The following is a 22,260-nucleotide window of genomic DNA, read 5'->3' on the forward strand; positions in this document are numbered from 1 at the left end:
GGGTCCCTCCCTATGTGCTCCCAGGCTGTGGTTTAGACCCTGGAGCTCTTGTTGGTTGGTATTGTTGCTCTCCTCATGGGGCTGCAAACCGTTTCTTAGCAGTCCATATAAAATAAGAATTACTTAGTTCATAAACAAATTATTTAGAATCTTTAGGAAACAGAAACCTTTGTCAATTGTGTTACAGTATTTTAATGAGCAGATGCTAGCTGTATATTCACATGTCATGCATGTATTTTCTATTTGCTGTTGCATTTTGAATGCATGTTGATCACGGGTGTTTGTTCAACTTTCTAAAAAGTACTATAATTAGCCATTTTATATAGAACCATGTGATGTAGTTGAATTTTAATTGAATTTTAAATGAATTTTAGCTTGTTTAGTTGTAGGGAAACTGAAAACTGACTTGAATGATGACTGTGGTAAGATGGAGTCCCACTGGTATTATGTCTTTCAGTTCTTTCTGCTGCTTTTTCTAAAAGATTAGTTACTAGAGGGCCATGGGTGTGGACACTGATCAGGCAGAGAAAAGATTCTTCATGCACATTAATTGAAAATCTTCTTCTTGGATAACAGCATGTGACATATAGATTCTAGACAAATTGTTTTCACGGTGAATCAGTGGGAAACAAGGTATTTGTGTACCATGATGAATAATGCTCACTGACTAGAAGCGACAGGTCCCTGGAGTGTCACGTGTAGTTCTTCATCATTTCTCATTTCATTACTTTTCTTGTAAAAAAAAAATTTGGGTGATTATTGAGCTCTGGCTCTGGCTCTGGCTCTGGCTCTGGCTCTGGCTCTGGCTCTGGCTCTGGCTCTGGCTCTGGCTCTGGCTCTGGCTCTGGCTCTGGCTCTGGCTCTGGCTCTGGCTCTGGCTCTGGCTCTGGCTCTGGCTCTGGCTCTGGCTCTGGCTCTGGCTCTGGCTCTGGCTCTGGCTCTGGCTCTGGCTCTGGCTCTGGCTCTGGCTCTGGCTCTGGCTCTTATAGTTTCCACTGTTTATTCCAGGATGATTCTTTAAACTGGAGTAGGAATTTGTTCTTTACTGACAGGCCTTGAAGAGTATTGCCAAGAAAAAACAGGAAAAAGATTTAAAAGATGAACATGTGGGGTCTTTCAGAAACTATGTCTTTATGCAAAATAAGGTTGTCAAGAAGTTATCAGCAACTTCTATAGCATTTTTCCTGAAAAAAGGGAATGGTACACTGTCAGTAAATGAATATAATACATTTGGACAAAGTATAGAGAGATCTATTCAATCACTGTTTCACACAAGGAGTACAGAGTATCACGATAGCATCAGAAGAAAAGCACATGGCAGCCTTGGTACTGGTATTCCCAGCCCCATATGGTGTGAAGAGTTGGATTCTCCAGGTTAGAAGCTACAAGTCCTCATGTTCCTTGACCCATACTGTTTTGGACTTCCAAGCATATTCTTCAGTATACAAGAGTAATGGTATTGCTTCTCCACATATCAACGCCTCAGGTACCACCTCAGATTGATGTAGGCATCACCATTTGCGGAGTGTTGGAGGGGGAAATACAGATGCCCCACTAAGCATAGGGACTCTGGTAGCATTTAATATTTTATTTGACACATTATGGTTTTCTGTACTAATGTCTGTGCAATGGAATAGGAAGGGTTACTGATGAAACTTTAGTACAGAAGTTTACTTTGAATATCAGCAAGTATTAACAAGGAGGTTTCCCATTGGTAGTTTTTTACAAAAACAATAGCAAGTTCCCATCATTTATTATATTTCCTGTTCCTATGCAAGTTTCATAATCTGACTTGAATTCAGTCTCTGAAAAGAAGCCCTAAATCCAATTAAAAAATGATTATTCGTAGGATATACGTGTTTGTTTGTTTTTCATAAAGTGCCATAGCCTATGTAACTTATAAAAAAAGAATTTACTTTGGCTAATGGTGCCATTAGCCAAAATTCAGAGGGAAAAGAGTCTATCATGTCAGGAAGGGTTTTTTTTTTTTTTCAAAAAGTAGCCATATTGATTGAACAGAACACTGAAAATGCACATCCGCATCTACAGTCATTAAGGAGGGAGAGAGAAAAATATGGACACTTATGGCTTTTTGTTTTCCTCTGAGTTAATAACCAGTGACATACTTTATTCACTAATGTTTCAATAAATAAAATTCACAATGCATTGTGACCGAATGGGAGCATAGTGCTCAAAAATTATGAATTAGTGGGTGGGGCAGCATGCTCATCTAAACCAATACAATTGGTGTTCTAATATTCATGCTATTATTGAAAAAACACATTTTTGAGGATTGTAAGTCAATTTAGAAAATATGCCTTGAATTTCTTGTTTCTCAAACAAGTTTCACTATGTAATTTAGGCTGGACTATAACCTGATAAGGATACCAGGATGGCTTCTAAGTCAAATAGATCTACCTGCCTCTTCATCCTGTGTGCCCTGAAAGAGAAAAATTGCAGAACTATGAAAATATCACTGTAGATAACATCATGAAAAGCCAATAATTGCTGGGCAGTGGTGGCGCACACCTTTAATCCTAGCACTTGGGAGGCAGAGGCAGGCGGATTTCTGAGTTCGAGGCCAGCCAGCCTGGTCTACAGAGTGAGTTCCAGGACAGCCAGGGCTATACAGAGAAACCCTGTCTCGAAAAACAAACAAACAAACAAAAAAAAACAAAACAGAAAAGCAAATAATTAAAGAGTTGCCCTTATTGAGTGGACTGGGATTCAGCCAAGCAGCCACAGCGCTTGGTAGCTTTGGCCACCTGGTTCTGGATTTAACATCAAGAACAGGGTTAGGAAATTTCCTGTTGCAGTCAAGAAAACTCCTGAGGCCAGGAATCTGGCCAAGGAGTCCCTGAATGAAGACCCAGATAGGCCGTTGTGTGAAGTTGAGAAGGTGAAGCCTGGAATGCCTTGGAAACCCTGAGATGTTGTAGATGTGATATCTTTGGGACACCTATCAAGAAGAGATATAGAAAGGGAGTCAAACTAGCCCATGACAGAGAAATGTATTGTGCTTGGCAAAGCAAGAATAAAAGAGACATCTAAGTCCACTGAAGATGAAGTTACAGAATTTGGACTTGTCCTGGTGTTCTTTGGTTTCACTTTGCAATATTTACTCATTATGTCCCTTTTCCTCCATTTTGGAATGGTAATATAGAATCTGTTCCATCATGTCTTAGAAATATGTTTGGTTTTTATAGGGGGTTACAGTTAAGAGATGTCCTTGAGTCTCAGATATAATTCAGACTTTAAAACTGTGTTGAGAGACTGAAAAACCACGGGGACTTTTGAGTTTCCACTGGATATATTTTTATTAAGACATGGCTATAGGCCTATGTGGGTCTGTGGGTGCAATGTGCCAGTTTAAATGATAAAGGCTTCCATAAGCTGAGATGCTTGAATGCTTCGTCCCCAGTTAGTGGAGCTATTTAAGCTTTCACACCCTTGCTTGCCAGCCTGCCTACCACCAGGCATCCTATCATGCCAATCCAGGCCTTGCCATCTGAATTTGTAAGCAAACTCCAATTAAATGTTTCATTTTATAAGAGTCCCCTTGGTCATGGTGTCTCTTCATAGCAATAAAACAGTAACTAAGCTATGATGTCTTAATATGTAGCCCTTTCTGAACACTGAAACATTCCATGTAGATCAGTCTGGCTTTCCCTCACTGTGCCCACACCTACTTCTTGTGTGCTTACACTAAAGACATTATATTACCACAACTGATATATCTGTAAGTTTTAAATTTTTGAATTATATTTGGGGAAAAAGTCCTGATTACATCAGTTAAAAATTGTTCCTCCCACCCTGGTGGGGCATTCACCCATCCACTTTGCTGTGTTAGTATAGTGGGAGTTGACACTCATGTCTCTGTTCTGATTAGCATGGAATTTTTCCAGTTTTCTAATTTTGTGAAATGTTAGGCTAAGTTTGTCTCATCTTTTTTATGCTGGAATATTTTATTCTGTTTTCTCCTTTAAAAGTTTTATACTGGGAAAATGTGTTATTTTCCCACAGGCTTTTGGTGAATCAATTGGCATTGTCATGGTCCTTCTCTCACTGAGCCTAAATATGTCGTGAAATATATTGATGTGTTTCTATGTGTTGAAACAGTTTTGCATATATTACATGAAATCAACTTGAAATCTGTTTCTGTGTACCTTAGATAATATCTCTGTCTAATTCCATCCTTGAAACTTGTCTCTGATATTTCTTTGCATGGATAATTTTTCTTAGATTCTTTTATATATAGTTTACGCTAATTATGATCTATCAGGATGCTTTCATAAATAACCGGTGCTACTTCATAATATTTTCAAGTTCCCTTCCTCCTTCTTGAAATTTTGAGCCAGTTGTTCTTGGTGCAGTGACATGATTGACAGGTCCTTGCTTTTACCACTTTAAAAATACCTTTTCATACTTCCCTGCCTATGAGACTGTTGCCAAGTCTTATGTCATATGCTCTTATATGTTGTTTTGTGTGTTTATATGAGGATTATCTTTCTTCCTAAACAGAGTTGTATTCATTTTAGTTTTGTATTTGTTGTTGTTGTTGTTGTTGTTATTTTGAGACAGGGTTTTTCTGTGTAGCCCTGGATGTCCTGGAACTCACTCTGTAGACCAGGCTGGCCTCGAACTCAGAAATCTGCCTGTCTCTGCCTCCCAAGTGCTGGGATTAAAGGTGTGCACCACCACTACCTGGCTAGTTTTGTATTTTTGACAGCTTGGTATGAACTATCAAGAAGAATTCTAGTATTATTTCTAAGACAGAAATTCACAGAAGAGCAACAGAGAAAAATGGCCATTTCCCTGATAGTGCAATACAGGTGTCATGTCAATATTGCTTTGAAAATTACTGAGTAATGAAATCATTCAGCCTTTAATTCACTGCTTCTGGTATATATTTTCTAAACTGTTTCTTATGTTCCTCTGTTTCTTCATTGTGATTGCCAAGTTTAAGTCTGTAAATCTTGTTTCTAATGTAGCACAACCTTGAATCAATTGTATCATTCCATAACTATACTTTTGAGGGCAAGTATTATTCATGAACCTAAGACCTGCAGATCTGAACAGCTTTCTATTGTACAATACAGTCAAAGATATACTGATGCACAGTTTCTAGAGTGGATTGACTCATGTCCTTATATATGCATGAGGAAAAAATGCCCTAATTTACCAAAAAGATTGTTTTCAGGGATGACCTTCCACAACCCGGCTCATGTAAGCAGACATGAAAACACATGAACTTTTTGATGGAATACTAATCTATTCAAGAGAAGTATAATCAGAGTCTGTCTTGAATTCTAATACTAAAACTTAACTCCCTAGGGAGTACAGGCAATGGAAAAAATATATGGCTTGCTCTTTTTTCCCTCATGTGATTTACACATTTTTTTCTTGGCTTGTATCATCTAAGGTGACTGGGACCATAGGCCCCTTCATTTCTAGGCTCAGCAGTGCACAGTACATGGCAATGATACAAATTCAGGAGCTGGATATGGAAACAGAGGCTTTATCCCTGCTAGGAAGGCATCCACCTCTGTGCCTCCCAGACAGTGATGACACATTCAGACAAGCTGGACAAAGAATATTCCATGGCCTTTGAAGGAAAGATGTTGCAATATATAGGCAATTGAAGTATTTGCCTAATTCATGAAAATATTCACATGGGCTAGTAATGCGTTGTAGCTATGATGAAAAGGACTCAGGGAGAGTTTTATGGATTAAGGTTAAAAGAAATCATGCCTACTAATTTCTACCCATCTGACTAAGCTTTGAAGTAGCTTTCCCCTCATTCATGAAAGTGTTACAGGGATGTGTAAAACAAACAAACAAAAAATGAAAAACAAAACAAAAAACAATAACAACAACAAACTCATGGGCTTGGTTACCAGATGAATCTAAGGCTAGCTGCAGGATCTTGATAATAATATACTTTCTAAAGCTTAAAAAAAAATCAGCAAAATTGAACTCTTTAAATTGACTTTATAGGGATATTTCAAAGGTGATAGTCTGGAAAAATAGTTTTAGTGTGGAAATTTTTATTTATATTTTTTAAAATATTTATTTTTATTCAAGGATTTGGATATTCTTCTGTATGTAATTGTGTGTACTGCATGCTCTTGCAGTGACAATGCAGGCCTGAAGAAGGCACTGCTTTTTTCAACTCTAGTGAGTTGCCAATGTGGGTGCTGTGAAGTTAACCCAGTTCTTCTATAAGAACAAGTTCTCTAAATGCTAAGTCATATTACCAAACCCCAGGTTTATATTTCTTGAACATTCACAATGGAGACAGTTTATAATTTTTACTCTTTGCTTCCTAGAAAAAAATTAAGATGTCATAAATGATAGTTGTTTATAGATCCTAAAATCCATTAGATACTAGATCTCAAATACATAAGAAGTTAAAAGTAGAAGATGAAAATATTCTTTTAAGTTATTGCTGTGAGGAATAGTATATTCAAAAGTAATGAGAACAGGGTAATTCTCATATAATTTAACACATTAATTTCATTAACTAAAATGTTTCTCTTTTATTGAATGTATAGTCAATTGAAACATTTATTTATTCATATTTAGAGGTAGATTAAACATTATTGAAGTTGTTCTGAATGACCCTCAATTTCTAATCCCTCACTCTTGTGAAGGCTTGCTGAAGTTAACAGTTTTTGTGTTGTTTATGTAGACTTGCCTGTGCTGACTTGCATGGTTGCTGCTGCAACTTGAATTCTGGTTGACACTGTGCCTCTATGTTCTTTTTCATACATTGTCATTAGCATTAGTTATAGATCATTACCAGTTTGAAAGGAAGTTCATTGTATTATAGATGACAATGTTCTCTGTGGCTAATAATGTGAAGCAAACTTAGCACATACCTGTTGGTAGTTTCAAGTGCTTTTCTGCCTGTTTAAGTTTTTGACTTCCTCATGGGTTAGGTTGTTATGTTTGGAGATATGTTTGTTTGATTTGATTTGTCTTACTTTTGGTTATTGTTCTTGTTCCTGTTGTTATTGTTGTTTTTGCTTTCCATTTTCATTAAACTCTTAATGTATTCTAAGTTTTATTATGTGACTTGAGATAGTTAACAGATTAATGTATCCATTGTAAAATCTGTGTAGCTGTAGTTTAATTTTAGGCCATATCTATGTGGAGTTTAATTACATGAAGTCCTGTTTGTCACTATTTGTCAGTTTCGTCTCTGTGGCCTGGTAATGTGTTGTTACGTTCAGAAACTAGTTCTCTGTGTCTACAGATGTATGTATTTCTCTTTGGTGTTATGTTACTCTTCAGGTTTCTGTATTCTAGATCATACATCAACATCTGTGATTTATTTTACAGTGGGAAAGAATGGGACCCAGGATACTATTCCTGGATAGATACCTTTGACAAAAAAACTTGGTTACAATTCTGCCTAATATGTAATACTTGTTTATGGAATTTTTGAAATTCATATGGATATTCTTTTGGGCTAATTCTAGTTCTGTTATGTTAATGAATTATGTTGTGTATGCTTATACAACTCCCATAGTATTGTTGGTCATTGTCATCTGCAATTAAAGCTTAAATTGATCAAGCACCATTCTATGTGCCTGGCATGCTCTATATTCTCAGGATGTTCTATATTGTATTTGTGAAGTACATCATAGGCATATTGATTGTAATGGTTGTTAAATTGCTCATACTGGTTATTTTTATGAATACTGAGATTTTCATGATATGTCTCTTTGCATGTGTATGAGAAAATTTCACATTGTTCAATGCCATGCTTGATAATAATAATGTATTATGAAGCTATTCTAATTGCTTGTTGATTAAAGCTTACATATTTTGCTTCCAAATACATAGTAGTATTTCTTCTTTACTTGTATTTGATAAGATATTGCTTGTTTTGCTATTTTAAATTGTGATATTGAAAGTAATTATTCACTGCACTGAGATAGTAGTTAATGTTCACCATTGTCCTCTTTATCTGCCTACAGCCCACTCCTCTTTTCTTGTCTTTTTTTCTTCCCCATCATTTTCTCTGTTATTTCATGTATGATTTCGTGATACTCTTGGGCAGTTAGGAATGCTGTCATGTGTTCATGATTGTACTTTTGTGTCATCTCAAAAGATAAGGTTTCATAACCTATATCTGCATCCTTTAGCTCTTATAGTCATTTACCCCCTTCTTCTGTAATGTTCCCTGGGGTCAGAGTTTCCCATTGTGAACTTTTTAGGCAGCAGTCAGTTGTTCTTATTATTTGACCAGTTATGAGTTTTTGAAATTACTTTGTTTTTGTTCTTTGTTTTGTTTTGTTTTGCTTTGGAAAGAATGTTTTTGAGCCATTCTGAAATTATCACCAGGCTATGGTGTAAAAAGAGCCATTAAAAGAAGTGTAAGTATATGTGCATGTAGCACACTGTGAGGACTAGATTCTCTCCTAGACCCCTTGATCTAGCCATTAGCTTGTGGCCAAGTTTCCAATGTCATGCCTCTCTTTTCTCTATGAATATGCTCGGATAAAAACAAACAAACAAAACACCCCTGTTACTCAGAAAACATTCTTGGTATGATTTTACTAATATACACACCCTGACTAGCTCCTTTATATTGAAGCACACAGGATCAACATTGCCTTTCATGAATTTCCACACCAGCCAGCAGAGAAATTTTAGCACTTTAATTAATATCACCATTGAGACTAGGGTATTTTTAGACACTGTAGGAAGTCTGGGGACTTCACAATACTTTCTTGTTGGAATATAAAAATACATGAGATAATTCATTCTAATAAGAAACACTACTGAGGTAAAAACAAAAAATGTTGTAAGTTTTCAGTTGCCATGCCTTGTAAAAGCCATTACAGAATTCATACTGGAAAGAAACCTGACAACAGTGAGGATTGTGACACATTGTTTTCCCAGAAATCTTCATTCAGAAAGTAGAGCAGAGTTTATACAAAACCATTATGAGAAAATTATGAAGTCCCTTAATAGATGTTTAATCTCAGAAAACATTAAGAACTTGTACTAAAGAAAATTGTTCAAATGTAACAATATACAAAAGACTGTCGTAAAGTTATTTTACTCATTCCACTCAAAAAACCAAACTGAAACAACAAAATAAAAAGAAATTCTGTAAAGAGACAAGGGGAGAAACCTGCAAGATGTGACCAAGCCTTCAAGTTCATTCAACCTTTTCTGTCTGAATATTCATTCTGCACGGGGGGGGGGGTATATTGATGTATATAGTTGTACTATGTTCATTTCTATTTGTACATTAAAAATTGCAGTCAAGAGGAGCTGAAATGATGGCTCTGTGGTGAAGAACAGTAGCTGTTCTTTTAGAGAATGGGGTTCAATTTCCAGCCCACAACTGGCAGCTTCCAATTGTCTATAAGTGCAGTTCCAAGAAAACCTAATGTCCTCATCTTGCCATTGCTATGGACACTGCATATATGTATTACAAAAACAAACATGAGAGAAAACTTCTATAAACATAAAAGAAGTATAAAAAATTAAAGAAAATAAAACCTAATTTATACTCTAGAGAATCCCATCAATTGCACCAAATTTGTCACATCTTGACCTAACATTAAAACTACAGACAAATCAGAAAATACTGAAGGAAAATGAAAGAAAATGTTTTAATGATTGCTTATCTTTATCCAGCTTCAAAATATTCAGAAGGCAAACTGTACAAATAGTTAAAATATGAGGAACTTTAAAAAGATAATGGGAATGTGATAACTTGTGTTTAATCATGGACAGATTAGAAATTTCCAAGAGCATGTAGCTAATTCATGTTTCCATGCTCAAGACATTTTGAGTAGCATTTACTCCAACCACAACACACAGTAATAGTGGATTCATACTAGAAATACCAAGACACAAAGATCTGTGAACATTAGAGAAGCCGATGGATTACAAAGGACAAATCTAAAGTGTTACTTGAATTTCTCATGTGTTTCACTGGATGATGCTCATTATATTTGAGTAAATGTAAAAATATTTCTTAAGTAGCTGTTTGTGATTCCAATACTGAGGTTTGCTAACATACAATTACAATTTGCTGCTTTAAATGCAAAAACAAAACAATTATGCTATCTTGTTTTTACATAATTATATGATGAGGTTTATCAATTGTTGAATTTGAGCTGATGAACATGAGGCAGAAGCCAGTTAGGTTAAATAGTAAAAATTAGTGACTAACTACATAGGGAAAATAATAATCTGGACAGACCCCTGAGGGCAAGTTCAGAGGCTCACTGAATCAAAGCTTCTTTAAGAAGATACTGGAGAGACCAATGTTCCTCTTATTGATTACCTTTGGATAAGCACAGCAGCTCAATACAGCCATTTTTACCTGAGCACACTCTGGTGTTGAACGCCTGCAGTTTCTGGAGTTACTCTTTGCTTATATGTGTAATAAAGTGAACTGCTCAACTCATCTGTTGTGGGGTTCAGTTGTCCTTTTCGAGTGCAGAAGTTAAGGGTCATCATCATCACTATTTGCAGGAGCAACCACTGCAGCTCAATGCCTGCTTATGCTTCAAATCTAAACTCTATTAAAAAGGCATCACTAATATCAGCATCCCATGAGTGACTAATGACCTAAGCAAACTTCCTTTCTGAAACAAAGGAAAATGAGCTTTCTTGTGAAGTAGAAGTAGGTATCAACACCTTTTGTTGAAAGAAGGGTGCTGTCATCAATATTTGGAAGAACACACGAGCCAGACATGGTTACACCTTTTTAACCCCAGGTCTTGATAGGTAGATACAATCATATCTCTGTGTGTTTGAGTTCAACTTATATAAGGACCAAAGCCAAAGGTCCTTATAGCAAATTCATAAGGAATCTTGGCAAACCCACAAAATGAGTGATTATTAATAATATGGTTAGATGTGTTAAATAAAATCTTTGTGAAGAGATAAAATATAACTCTCTAAGGAAAATCAAAACTAATCTTAGAGAACATATAATTGTGTAAGATTTAACAAAAATCACATAACCACTTTGTTTTTGGAAATGATAAATATTAACTTTAGTTTTATATATCTTTATAAAGCAATATTTTTGCTGTTGTCATAATGTATTAGAAAATCATATATGTATTTTAAATGATAAACTGATTACTGGGTAAAAACATGTTTTAGTTTACATAGGAACTCATAATTTGTATGTGATCTAAACTCCACCCTGAACCTCTCTTGTCTTATTTTAATACATGTGGAACAAAGGCTAATAACAAGGATCATCTCACAGAGATTGAAACAATGGAGCTATCTCCATCAGGATTATATTGCACAGTCCTGTCCTCATGTAGATTGTGTATTATTATTATCTACTTTGCATGTCATGTTTCATAGACAGGAATGAAGACAGTAGAAATTACCTGGTAGTCTAACTGGAATCTTAACTTGTTCACATTGAAGTTGAATTTATAAACCACCAGTCAGTACTTTTCTTAGAATCCAGTTCTTGTCAAGGCCACTGAGCACACAGGTTTGCCTTTTCCTTCATATTTAAAGAAGTGCCTTAAGACATTGTACTTTGAGGTAGTTTTAGATGTGAGATAGCAATAGTATATGTGTGTGTATGCTTATGTGTGTAAATATCTTTAGACACATAATTTAGAATCAGCAGTAGAACAGACTGTTCCCAGTGAATTCTGTACTGATGATCTTTGTGTGTGTGTGTGTGTGTGTGTGTGCGCGCGCGCGCGCGCTCGGGCGCGCGGGCGTGCCCACAAGAGTAACTGCTGAGTCAGCTCTAGTCAGCACGTTCCAGGCTTACAGCCACAGTCCTTGGCTCGTTGATAGAATTTATAGATATAGACAGAATGTAGAGATTTATGGAGCATCAGAGAAGAGTCTTATATTTGTAGCAGTCACGGAGAGTGGGAGAAATCTACAGAGGAAACAAATAAGAATATAGCTCCAAAGCTGTGTGCTGTTGACAGACATCACCAAGACTCGGCTTTGTTTTTGTATTTCTATAAATTCATGGTTAGACCCTCATGGTTCAGGCACTTTCCAATGACCCAAGAACATGTTCTACCACAGGCAAACACCTGAACTTCAGAAGACATTCTCACCACATAAAACAAATTGTGTAATGAATTTTAGCAAAGTAAACTTGACAAATGTCATGTATTTCACTTACCATACATGTAATTCCTTCTGTCAAATGTTACATTTCAGGCTGTGGCTTGAGTTCATTACTGAGCACTTGACTAATATTGAGATCACCTTTTTTGTTTAATTCAAGTTGAGCCAGACGACCTGTTTTTAAATTTCTGAATCTCCTTATACAAATCTTGTGGCCTTTGCTTTTTTATTTCATACATGTGAAAATTAGTTCATTATTTAAGTTAACAAAATGTGAAATAGTATTTCCATGAAGCTCAGTTTCCTCACTCCCCCTGTCTCCTATGACTCTTTTATTCCTCCTTCTAAGAGAGATTCAAGCATCTTCCTTTAGGTCTTCCTCCTTGTTTAACTTCTTTGGGTCTGTGGGATGAATGATGGGTATCTTGTATTTTATGGCTAATATTTACTTATCAGTGAGTAGTACATAGCAAGCAGGTTCTTTTGGGTCTGCGTTACCTCTTGCAGGATAATTTCTAGTCCTACCCCTTTGAGTGAAAATTCATGATGTCTTTGCTTTTAATAGCTGAATAGTATATCATTGTATGAAAGAACCATAATTTCTGTATCCATTCTTCAGTTGAGGGATATCTGGGTGGTTCCCAGTTTCTGTCTACTATGAATAAAGCTGTTAAGAACATAGTGGAGCACAAGCCTTCAGATATGGTAGAGCATCTTTTAGGTATGTGCCCAGGAACAGTATAGCTGGGACTTCAGATAGAGCTCTATTTTTTTTCTTTTTCTTTTTAGAAACTGCCAAATTGATTTCCACAGTGGTTGTAGTAGATTGCAATCCCACCAGCAGTGGATGAGTTTTCATCTTTCTTTGCATTCTCTCCAGCATGTGCTGTCCCTTGAGTTTTTGATCTCAGCCATTCTGATGGGTGTAAGATGGAATCTCACAATCATTTTAATTTGCATTTCCCTGATTGTCAGGTGATGTTTGGGATAGGCTAAGGCTAACAGGTAGCCTTCCTAGAGGTGACCCGCCATTTTTCTTGGTCTGCGTTGGGTGAGCTTGATAGCAAGGTTCCAAAAAGACTTCATCTCAGGATTGCTTCTTAAAAGTGATATGCCTTTCCTGTCATTATTAAATTAATTTAATACTATTACTCTATTGACCATATTTCTTGCAGATTAACATAAGATAAATTTTTATGAATTAATGCTGTTTACATAAATTAAATATTCTATGGAATTCCTGATTTGATTAAAATAATTGTAGGGAAAAATTAAGAGATGGTCTTAGTTGCTTTGTTAGAAAGATGTAATAAAGTTAGAATCAAGACTAGAATGTTCCGATTACTCATATTATAAGTAACAGCTGCTTAATAAGAAATAAAATGAGCATCCATAATTACACTAAAAAAAAAGAAATAGAGTTGGAACAAATTTGTGTTCAAAGAAAAACATTTAGGTCCAAGGATATAGCCACAAATATGTACTGTGAAGGCAAGGCCATGTAAAAGCTTTGAATGTATAACGGGCATACAGAATGAAAAACTGCTTTGAATTTATTATCAACATCCTTCTGTAACTCCCATTTTATATTAACATTTTATCTGAGGTGTTTTTCTAAAAAAGTTGGTCTAAAAATATATTAAAAGGCCAGAGAAAAGAAATAAAATTGTTGGTTCCATGGTCTGGCTTGGGGAGCTCTGTCTCATCCATCCATCCATCCATCCATCCATCCATCCATCCATCCTTCCAAATATATATGTATGTTTGTCTACATATATGTGCATATGTATATGTATGTATGTAAGCATTCATGAATACTTGTGGAGTTGATTGTGACAAATGATTGGGCCTGGACACTGTGGGGGTAATAATGTATATATGTCTACATATTTGCCTGTATAATGCATTTTGATTCTTTTTCTTTTCTTTCTAGCTGGTTCACATGTAGTTAACTACACAGGCTCTCCAGAAAAAGTAGCATTAGCAATAAATCCTTTACTGAATTCCTCTTTCTAAACGGCATGTGATAATTGCCAGATATTAGTGCTTATTTAAGCACAAGGAGTTGAATTTTTATCAAAGAACAATAAGAGTTGTTTCCTCAGTGCTTAATGAAGCACAGAACAGTAATAGAGTTTTCAGTGCATAATGAAACACAGAACACTTACAGACTTATAAAATAAAATACAGCATTTAATGAATCATAGATTTATTTTTAAAAACAGAGTTAAAGAGAAAAGAAGTCAGCAGTTTTCAGCCATAGAATATGCAAGAGGCAAAATTTACTAGCAAGCATTCAGTATAGTTAGCATCAGTTTTAAAACTACATCTGATGCTGTGTCCTACTTCAAACTATTCCCAGCCAGGCTGGCTCCTGCCACCTGATGATTAAGAATGTTGAACATTTCTTTAAGTGCTTCCCGATGATTTCAAATTCTTCTGCTGATAATTCTGTTTAGTTATATACCACATTTTAAATTGGGTTATTTGGTTTGTTGGGAGTCTAACAATCTGAGTTCTTTATATATTTAAAATATTAGTCTTCTGTCAGATATAGGGTTAGTGAAGATCTTGATGTTTCCTATTTGCTTGCTGTATATTGCCTTACTTATTTTAGGTATGTGCCTTTTATCCCTAATCTCTTCCGGACTTTTAACATGAAGAGGCGTTGGATTCTGTCAAAGGCTTTTTCAGCATCTAATGAGATGATCATGCCATGGTTTTTTTCAGTTTTCTCTTATACACTGGATTACACTGTTTTGTATATTGAGTCATTCTTGCATTCGTTGGATGAAGCCTACTTTATCATGTTGAATGACATCTTTCATGTGTTCTTGGATTCAGTTTGTGAGTATTTTGTTGCGAATCTTTGAATCGATGTTCACTAGCCAAAGTGGTCTGAGATTCTTCCATTGTTTAGTCTTTGTGTGGTTTAGCTATCAGGGTGTTTGAGGCCTCATAGAAGAAACTAGGTGTGTTCCTTCTGTTTTTATTATTGTACAATAGTTTGAAGAGTATTCATATTAGCTCTTCTTTGATTGTGTGGTAGAATTCTGTACTAAAACCACCTGGCCATGGGCTTTTTATTTATTTTTTTGGTTGGAAAACTTTTAATGACTGCTTCTATTTCCTTGGGTGTTTTCAGTTTACTGGATCTTGATTTTACTTCAGTACATTGTATCTGTCTAGAAAATCATCCATTTCACTTAGAGGTTCCATTTTTTTTATGGAGTGAAGGTTTTTGAGGTAAGATCTAATGATTTTTTAGGTCACCTCAGTTTCTGTTTTGTCTCCCTTTCATTTGTGATTTGTTAATTTGGATATGGTCTCTGTGCATTTTAGTTAGTTTTGCTAAGGGTTTATCTATCTTGTTGATTTTCTCAAAGAACCAGCTCCTGGTTTTGTTGATTGATTGTATTGTTTGTTTTGTTTCTGATTGATTTAAACCCTGAGTTTGACTATTTCCTGCTTCCTACTCATCTTTGGTGTGTTACCTTTTTTTGTTCCAGAGCATTCATATGTGCTATTAAGTTGCTAGTATGAGATATCTCCAAGTTTTTATTGTTGTTGTTTTTTATTCACTTTACATCCTGCTCACTGTCCCCCTCCTGGTCACGCCCACATATCCTTCCCCATCCTCCCTCCCCATCTCTTCTGAGCAGATGGGAGTTCCCCTGAATAATCCCTGACCCCAGAACATCAAGGCTCTGTGAAGCTAGACACATCCTCTCCCACTGAGGCCAGACAAGACTGCCGAGCTAGAAGAACATATTCCATGTATAGCCAACAGCTTTTGGGATAGCTCCTGCTCAAATTGTTCAGTACACACATGAAGACCAAGCTGCACCTTTCCTACATATGTGCAACAAGGCCTAGGTCCACCCTCTGTATGTATGTTCTTTGGTTGGTGGTTCAGTCTCTAATAGCCCAAGGGTTCAAGTTAGTTGATTCTGTTGGACTTCCTGTGGAGTCCCTAACCCCTTACACATCACAGATCTTCCTCCTATTCTTCCATAGGAATCCCTAAACTCCAATTGCTATTTGGCTGTAGGTGTCTGCATATGTATGAGTCAGCTGCTGAGTAGAGCCTCTCAGAGGGCAGCTATGCTAGACTCTTGTCAATGAGCATACCAAAGTGTCATTAATAGTGTCAAGGATTGGTGCTTGCCTATGGGATGGGTTTCAAATTGGGCCAGTTATTGGCTGGGCATTCCCTCAGTCTCTGCTCCATCCACAATCCCTGCATTTCTTGTAGACAGGATAAATTTGGGTTGATAGTTTTGTTAGTGGTCTGGTGTCCCTATCACACTACTGGGGTTCCTGCCTGGCTACAGAAGGTGGCTTCTTTAGGTTTCATATCCTCACTATTGTCTCAGCTAATGTTACCCCCACTAATTCTTGGGAGCCTCCTATATTCCAGGTCTCTGGCATGTATTCAAAATGCTCACCAACCCCACCAGCTGCAGATGCCATTAATTCTCATGGCAATCCAGCCACCTCTACTACCTCTCCTGACACCTGATCCTGAACCCCACAGTTTCCCTCCCAATCCCCTCTCCCACTCAATTCCCTCCCTCCATCTGCCTCTTATGACTATTTTATTAGGTCTTGTAAGTGAGATTCAAGCATCCTTGCTTAGGCCTTCCTTCTTACTTAGCTTCTTTGGGTCTCTGGAGTATAGCATAGGTAAAAAGTAAAAACTTAAAGGCTTCTTTGGAAAGTCGGGTGGATGGTATTTTGCTGGGGCAAACACATGAAGGAACATTTCATTAAAGTGGACACAGTTGTGATAGGCTAAGTCAGACTCATGAAGGAATGTTTCACTGAAGTAGACACAGGAGAGAGGATGTTCTGCTAAAGCAAGCATGTGGAAGGACACGTGATGAAGGATTCTTTGCTAAGAACACACATGTATTGGTTGGCTTTATGTTGTGTAGTTGAGCTGCAGTTGTCAGGTCGCCATACAGAGAAATGCACCAAGAAACTTGTGGTGTACTACAGTGTGCTGCCACTTCCAAAGACCCGTGCTGAGATAAGACACATGGTGAGGCAAGAGCCATGCTGAGGCAAGGCAAGTAAAGGACACGTGATGTTTGGAGGGTAAAAGTAGAATGCCATGAAGTGATGGAGACAGAGCTTATCTTGCTGGTTCAGTTAGCTGTGCAATGCTCTCAAGTCTTCACTGATCTTTGCTTCCCTGAGATAGGCACAGCCGAGAACTTCTGGTATTCCTGTTGGTCCCTCCTGCTGACTTAACCTGAGGCTGAGGCCTGACTGTCTCTGCTAGGTCTTGTCACTATTCTAGCTTACCCAACTCTACCAAACTGGACTGCTGGTGTATCCAAGCTGCTGCTGCAGGCTAACTTCAGAACCTGATTTCTAGACAACACAGACAAGAGTTACTCCAAAGAACCTTCTAAGCAGGTCCACTTCTCCCCCTTTTTCTTTCTTTTCCAATACTTCAGGTGGGTGGTTGGCTTACAAATAAGGTTAAATCATTTAAGAAACATCATTTAAAAATAAGATTTGAAAATAATTGAAGTTATATGGGTATCTTGTATTTTATCACTAATATCTAATTGTAAGTGAGTTTATACCATGCATGTCCTTTTGAGACTGGGTTACCTCACTAAGGTTGATATTCTCAAGTTCCATCCATTTGCCCCCCAAATTCCCAAGTTTGGGTATGTTTTGCCTTTTCTTTGAATTTTAGAAAGTCTTTAATTTCTTTCATTATTTCTTCCTTAACACAGTGATCATTGAATAGAAAGTTGTTCAGTTTCCGTAAGTTTGTGGGGTTTTTTTGTTTCTGTAGTTGAAGTCCTGCCTTAATCCATGGTGAACTGATAAGATGCAAGAGTTTATTTGAATCTTCTTGTATCTGTTGAACCTTGTTTTGTGACTGATTGTATATTCAATTTTGGAGAAGGTTCCAAGAGGTGCTGAGAAGAAGCATATTTTATTGTTTTGAGATGAAAAATTCTGTTGAAATAAGTTACATCCATTTGGTTTATAATAGCTATTAGTTTCATTGCTTTTCTCTTTATATTCTGTTACAATGACCTATCCATTGGTGAGAGTGGGGTATTGAAGTACCCCACTATAATTGTGTGGGGTTCAATGTGTTATTTGAGCTTAAGTAAAGTTTCTTTTACAAATGTGTGTGCCCTTGAATTTGTGGTATAGATGTTCAGAACTGAATCTTCATCTTGGTGGACTTTTCCTTTGATGAGTATGATGTGTCCTTTCTCATCCCTTTTGATTACTTTTGGTTGAAAATCTATTTTATCACATTTTAGAATGTCTACTCCAGGTTTTCTTTAGTCCATTTGCTTATAAAACATTTTCCAGCCCTTTAGATAGATAATGTCTATCTTTTTTGCTGGGGTGTGTTTGTATGCAGCAGAATAATGGATCCTGTTTTGGCATCCAGTCTGTAAACCTGTTTATTTTTATTAGTAAATTGAGACCATTGATGCTGAGAGGTACTAATGACTAGTGATTGTTAGTTTCAGTTATTTTGATGGTTGCTGTAGTACTCAGTGTGTGTGAGTGTGTGAGTGTGTGTGTTCTTTTGGTTTTACTGAGAGATGATTATTTTCTTTTCTTGTGTTTTCCTGGGTGTGGTTACCCTCTTTGTGTTGGACTTTACCTTTTACTATCCTCTGTAGAACTGGAGTAGTAGAAAAATATTGTATAAGTGTAGTTTGGTCGTGGAATATATTGGATATACTGGTTTCTCCATGTATTGTGATTGAAATTTTTTCTTTCAATTGACAAATTGATCAGTTAGCTATTCATAGTACAACTGGTTAATAGCCAGAATGTAGAATAAAATAGAGAAAAAATAAAGTAAATAAATGATAATTAAATGAAGAAATACGTGAATAATTTTAATGTATCTTGGTAAAAAGGAATTCAAAAGGACAATATGCACATTAAACATGCTCCACTCTGTTAGTCATGAATAAAATGCACATCTCCTAGGCTGGGAGATTTCCACTATGCCCACTCATTGTCCATACACAAGGTCCTCAAAACTGACAAATACAGCCAATAACTCAACAAACGGAAAGCAGAGGTACAGTGTCAGTAGAAATGTAGCTATCATGCAAGTCGATGTGCAGTTTTCAAACAACCAAACAAGCAAAAAATTAACTAAGACTCAAATATATCATACAGGTAGTTGTGTATGAAATGACTAACTGAAATACATTCTTTCAATAATGAATAACGACTCACTGACCAACATGCATAAGAAAATCAACAGGAGATATAAAACAGAAGAATACATATATGATATGTGAATACTTACACATTAGAATGTTCTCATTTAACCATGGGAACACAATTGTCAAGTAAGTTTCTCTTATGTAAACATTCTAAACAATTTGTTTTTAACAAATCAAACCATTCCTACAACCTAGAAAAAGTAATGTGAAGATGATATAAACATTCGAGAAAGCATCCAAATATGCAAAAAATCAATATTAAAATTATAGTAATGAAAATTATTGAGTTTTGCCTCAGGATGACAAAAGATATTAATGGAAAAGCAATCCAAACAGAGTTTTACATCCTGTGGTTATAGTAAGCAATTCTTATCAAAATTCTGCTGGTATCATTTGTGAAAATAGAAAACTTGACCACAAAACAAGTGGAATTTGGAGAAACTACCCAAACCTTCAAAAAGATAAAAATCTAAACAAAGAAGAATGAATTTCCCCCAAATTAACCATACACTAAAATTATAATGAAAATCATTTACTCCTGCTGAGGACACAAAAGATATATGAAGAGAATAGTGACATAATCAGTGACACGCAGTTTAGTAAATTATAACCTCCCCTATCATTACTTTTTATATAGAAAGTCAATCACATTAACATTAGGAAAATCTGGCGATTATTCATGATAGATTACTGCAGAATCAATTATGGAGAGACAAAGACAATTGCTATGTTGAAACTTAAAACCAGCATATGATTCAGATTATGAATGGACACTTGGAGCAAACTGCATATCAGTAGGCATATCTATAGGATAAAGAGCATCCTATCTTAGTGGCTCAGTTTGTCATGCCCTCTTTTAAGAAGTATAACTGGTCTGAGTTTCTTCATTTGAGTTAAATGTACAGAATATTAATTTTTTAAGAGGTGTATTACCTGCCTTAATCAGTTTCTCTTTGCAATGGATTATTTCAGTCTCCAGGAAACTGTTACACAGCATCACATTCTTCTGGCTTTCCCACTTTGTCTTCATTATTGAATATTTAGGGGAGAAATTAAACACTTTAATGAACTATTTCCTTCATTGTCACATTTTCAGAGTTTCTCTCAGAACAAATGCTGGATAGATTTTAATATCTGAACATTACCTAAAGGGGTTCACAAATTTCTTATGTTGATAATAATTCTCTAATGTGAAGTGTTGCGAAGAATACAACTTTTATAAAGCACATGCCACATTTTTTCCCAGTGGAGACATTTTCTTTGCTATAAATTTCCAGATATTTTCTTAGACTTGAGAGTCAGGTAAAGAAATGTCCTCATACATTACATTTCAGAGATTTTTCTCCTGTATGTTTTCTTTGATGTATTCAAGAGATAAGCCAACAGTAAAAAATTTGTACATTTACTACAGTTGTAAGTTGTCACTCCTATATAATGTCTCTGTTGAGTTCTAAGATGATCTCCCTTGGTAAATGTTTTTTCTCTTACTTCATTTCTAAAGTTTCTCTACTGTTTGCATTCTCTGATGAGTGTTTCTGGTTAAAGAATTTATGATACTCATGATATTTTTAAGGTTTTACTCCTCCATGAATTCCCTGATGAATACTAAGACTGCACTTGTGGGTAAAGCATTTGTCACATTCAGTACATTTGTAAGGTTTCTCTCCTGTATGAATTCTCTCATGACTTCTAAGATCACTTTTGTTGGTAAAGCATTTGTCACATTCAGTACACTTGTAAGGTTTCTCTCCTGTATGAATCCTCTGATGAATAAGAAGACTGCATTTTTGGGTAAAGCACTTGTCACATTCTGTACATTTGTATGGTTTCTCTCCTGAATGTAGTCTCTGATGAATACTAAGACTGCATTTGTGGGTAAAGCATTTGTCACATATACTACATTTGTAAGGTTTCTCTCCTGTATGAATTCTCTGATGAATTTTAAGATCACTTTTGTTAGAAAAGCATTTGTCACATTCAGTACATTTGTAAGGTTTCTCTCCAGTATGAATTATCTGATGAATAATAAGACTGCATTTCTGGGTAAAGCATCTGTCACATTCACTACATTTGTAAGGTTTCTCTCCGGTATGCATTCTCTGATGACTTCTAAGATTGCCTTTCTGGGTAAAAGATTTGTCACATTCTCCACATTTGTAAGGTTTCTCTCCTGAATGTACTCTCTGATGAATTCTAAGATGATATTTGTTGGTAAAGCATTTTTCACACTCACAACATTTATGAGGTTTCTCTCCTGTATGAATTTTCTGATGAACTCTAAGATCACTTTTGATGGTAAAGCATTTGTCACATTCACTACATTTGTAAGGTTTCTCTCCGGTATGCATTCTCTGATGACTTCTAAGATCACCTTTCTGGATGAAGCATTTGTCATAATCATTACATTTGTAAGGTTTTTTCCCACTATTGGTTGGTTTGAGCATGAGGTTTTGTTTAGAGTCAAAAACCTCATCATCTTTCTTTTCTATGTGGATTCCTTGATTCAGACTAATTCTAGAACACAAATTTAAACATTTTATACAGTTTTTATATTTGGAAAGTTCTCTGGTGTTTCCGGTTTCATGTCTCTTGAGGTTTGATGATTCAACAGATGTATCCCTGAGGTTAGTTTTATAAGGTGCACTTTGGGTGGATTCATGAATGATTTTGCCAAGCTCATGACATTTATAAGACTTCTCTTGGATATTCACATGCTCGTGGACAATATGCTGTGCATCTTGATCCAAGAAGTTCTCATATTTATGACATATGCAATGATTCTCTGAAAAAAAAGTTGCAATTAGAGATGACAGGGATTAGTAAATGAGTAAGACAATATCCCGTGTTTCCTGAAATTTTCTAAGGTAAATTAACCATTCTCAAGGACAGAGGTCTTAAGAGAGGTCTTTCTGGTTTCACAGTCATTACA

The 22,260-nt window shown here is 36.1% G+C and overlaps 1 protein-coding gene across 1 annotated transcript in view; it reads right to left on the reverse strand.

Moving 5' to 3' along the window:
• Positions 1–18,971: 18,971 nt before the first annotated feature.
• The window catches only part of LOC143440601 (uncharacterized), a 74,384-nt gene continuing 71,095 nt past the window's right edge, over positions 18,972–22,260 (reverse strand). Inside the window, exon 7 of the mRNA XM_076927406.1 lies at positions 18,972–21,725. Within this exon, the coding sequence (XP_076783521.1) occupies positions 20,900–21,725 (826 nt within the window). The 3' untranslated portion in view covers positions 18,972–20,899. The remainder of the gene's footprint in view (positions 21,726–22,260) is intronic.

This window comes from Arvicanthis niloticus, chromosome 30 (assembly GCF_011762505.2).
Source record: "Arvicanthis niloticus isolate mArvNil1 chromosome 30, mArvNil1.pat.X, whole genome shotgun sequence".
NCBI lineage: Eukaryota > Metazoa > Chordata > Mammalia > Rodentia > Muridae > Arvicanthis > Arvicanthis niloticus.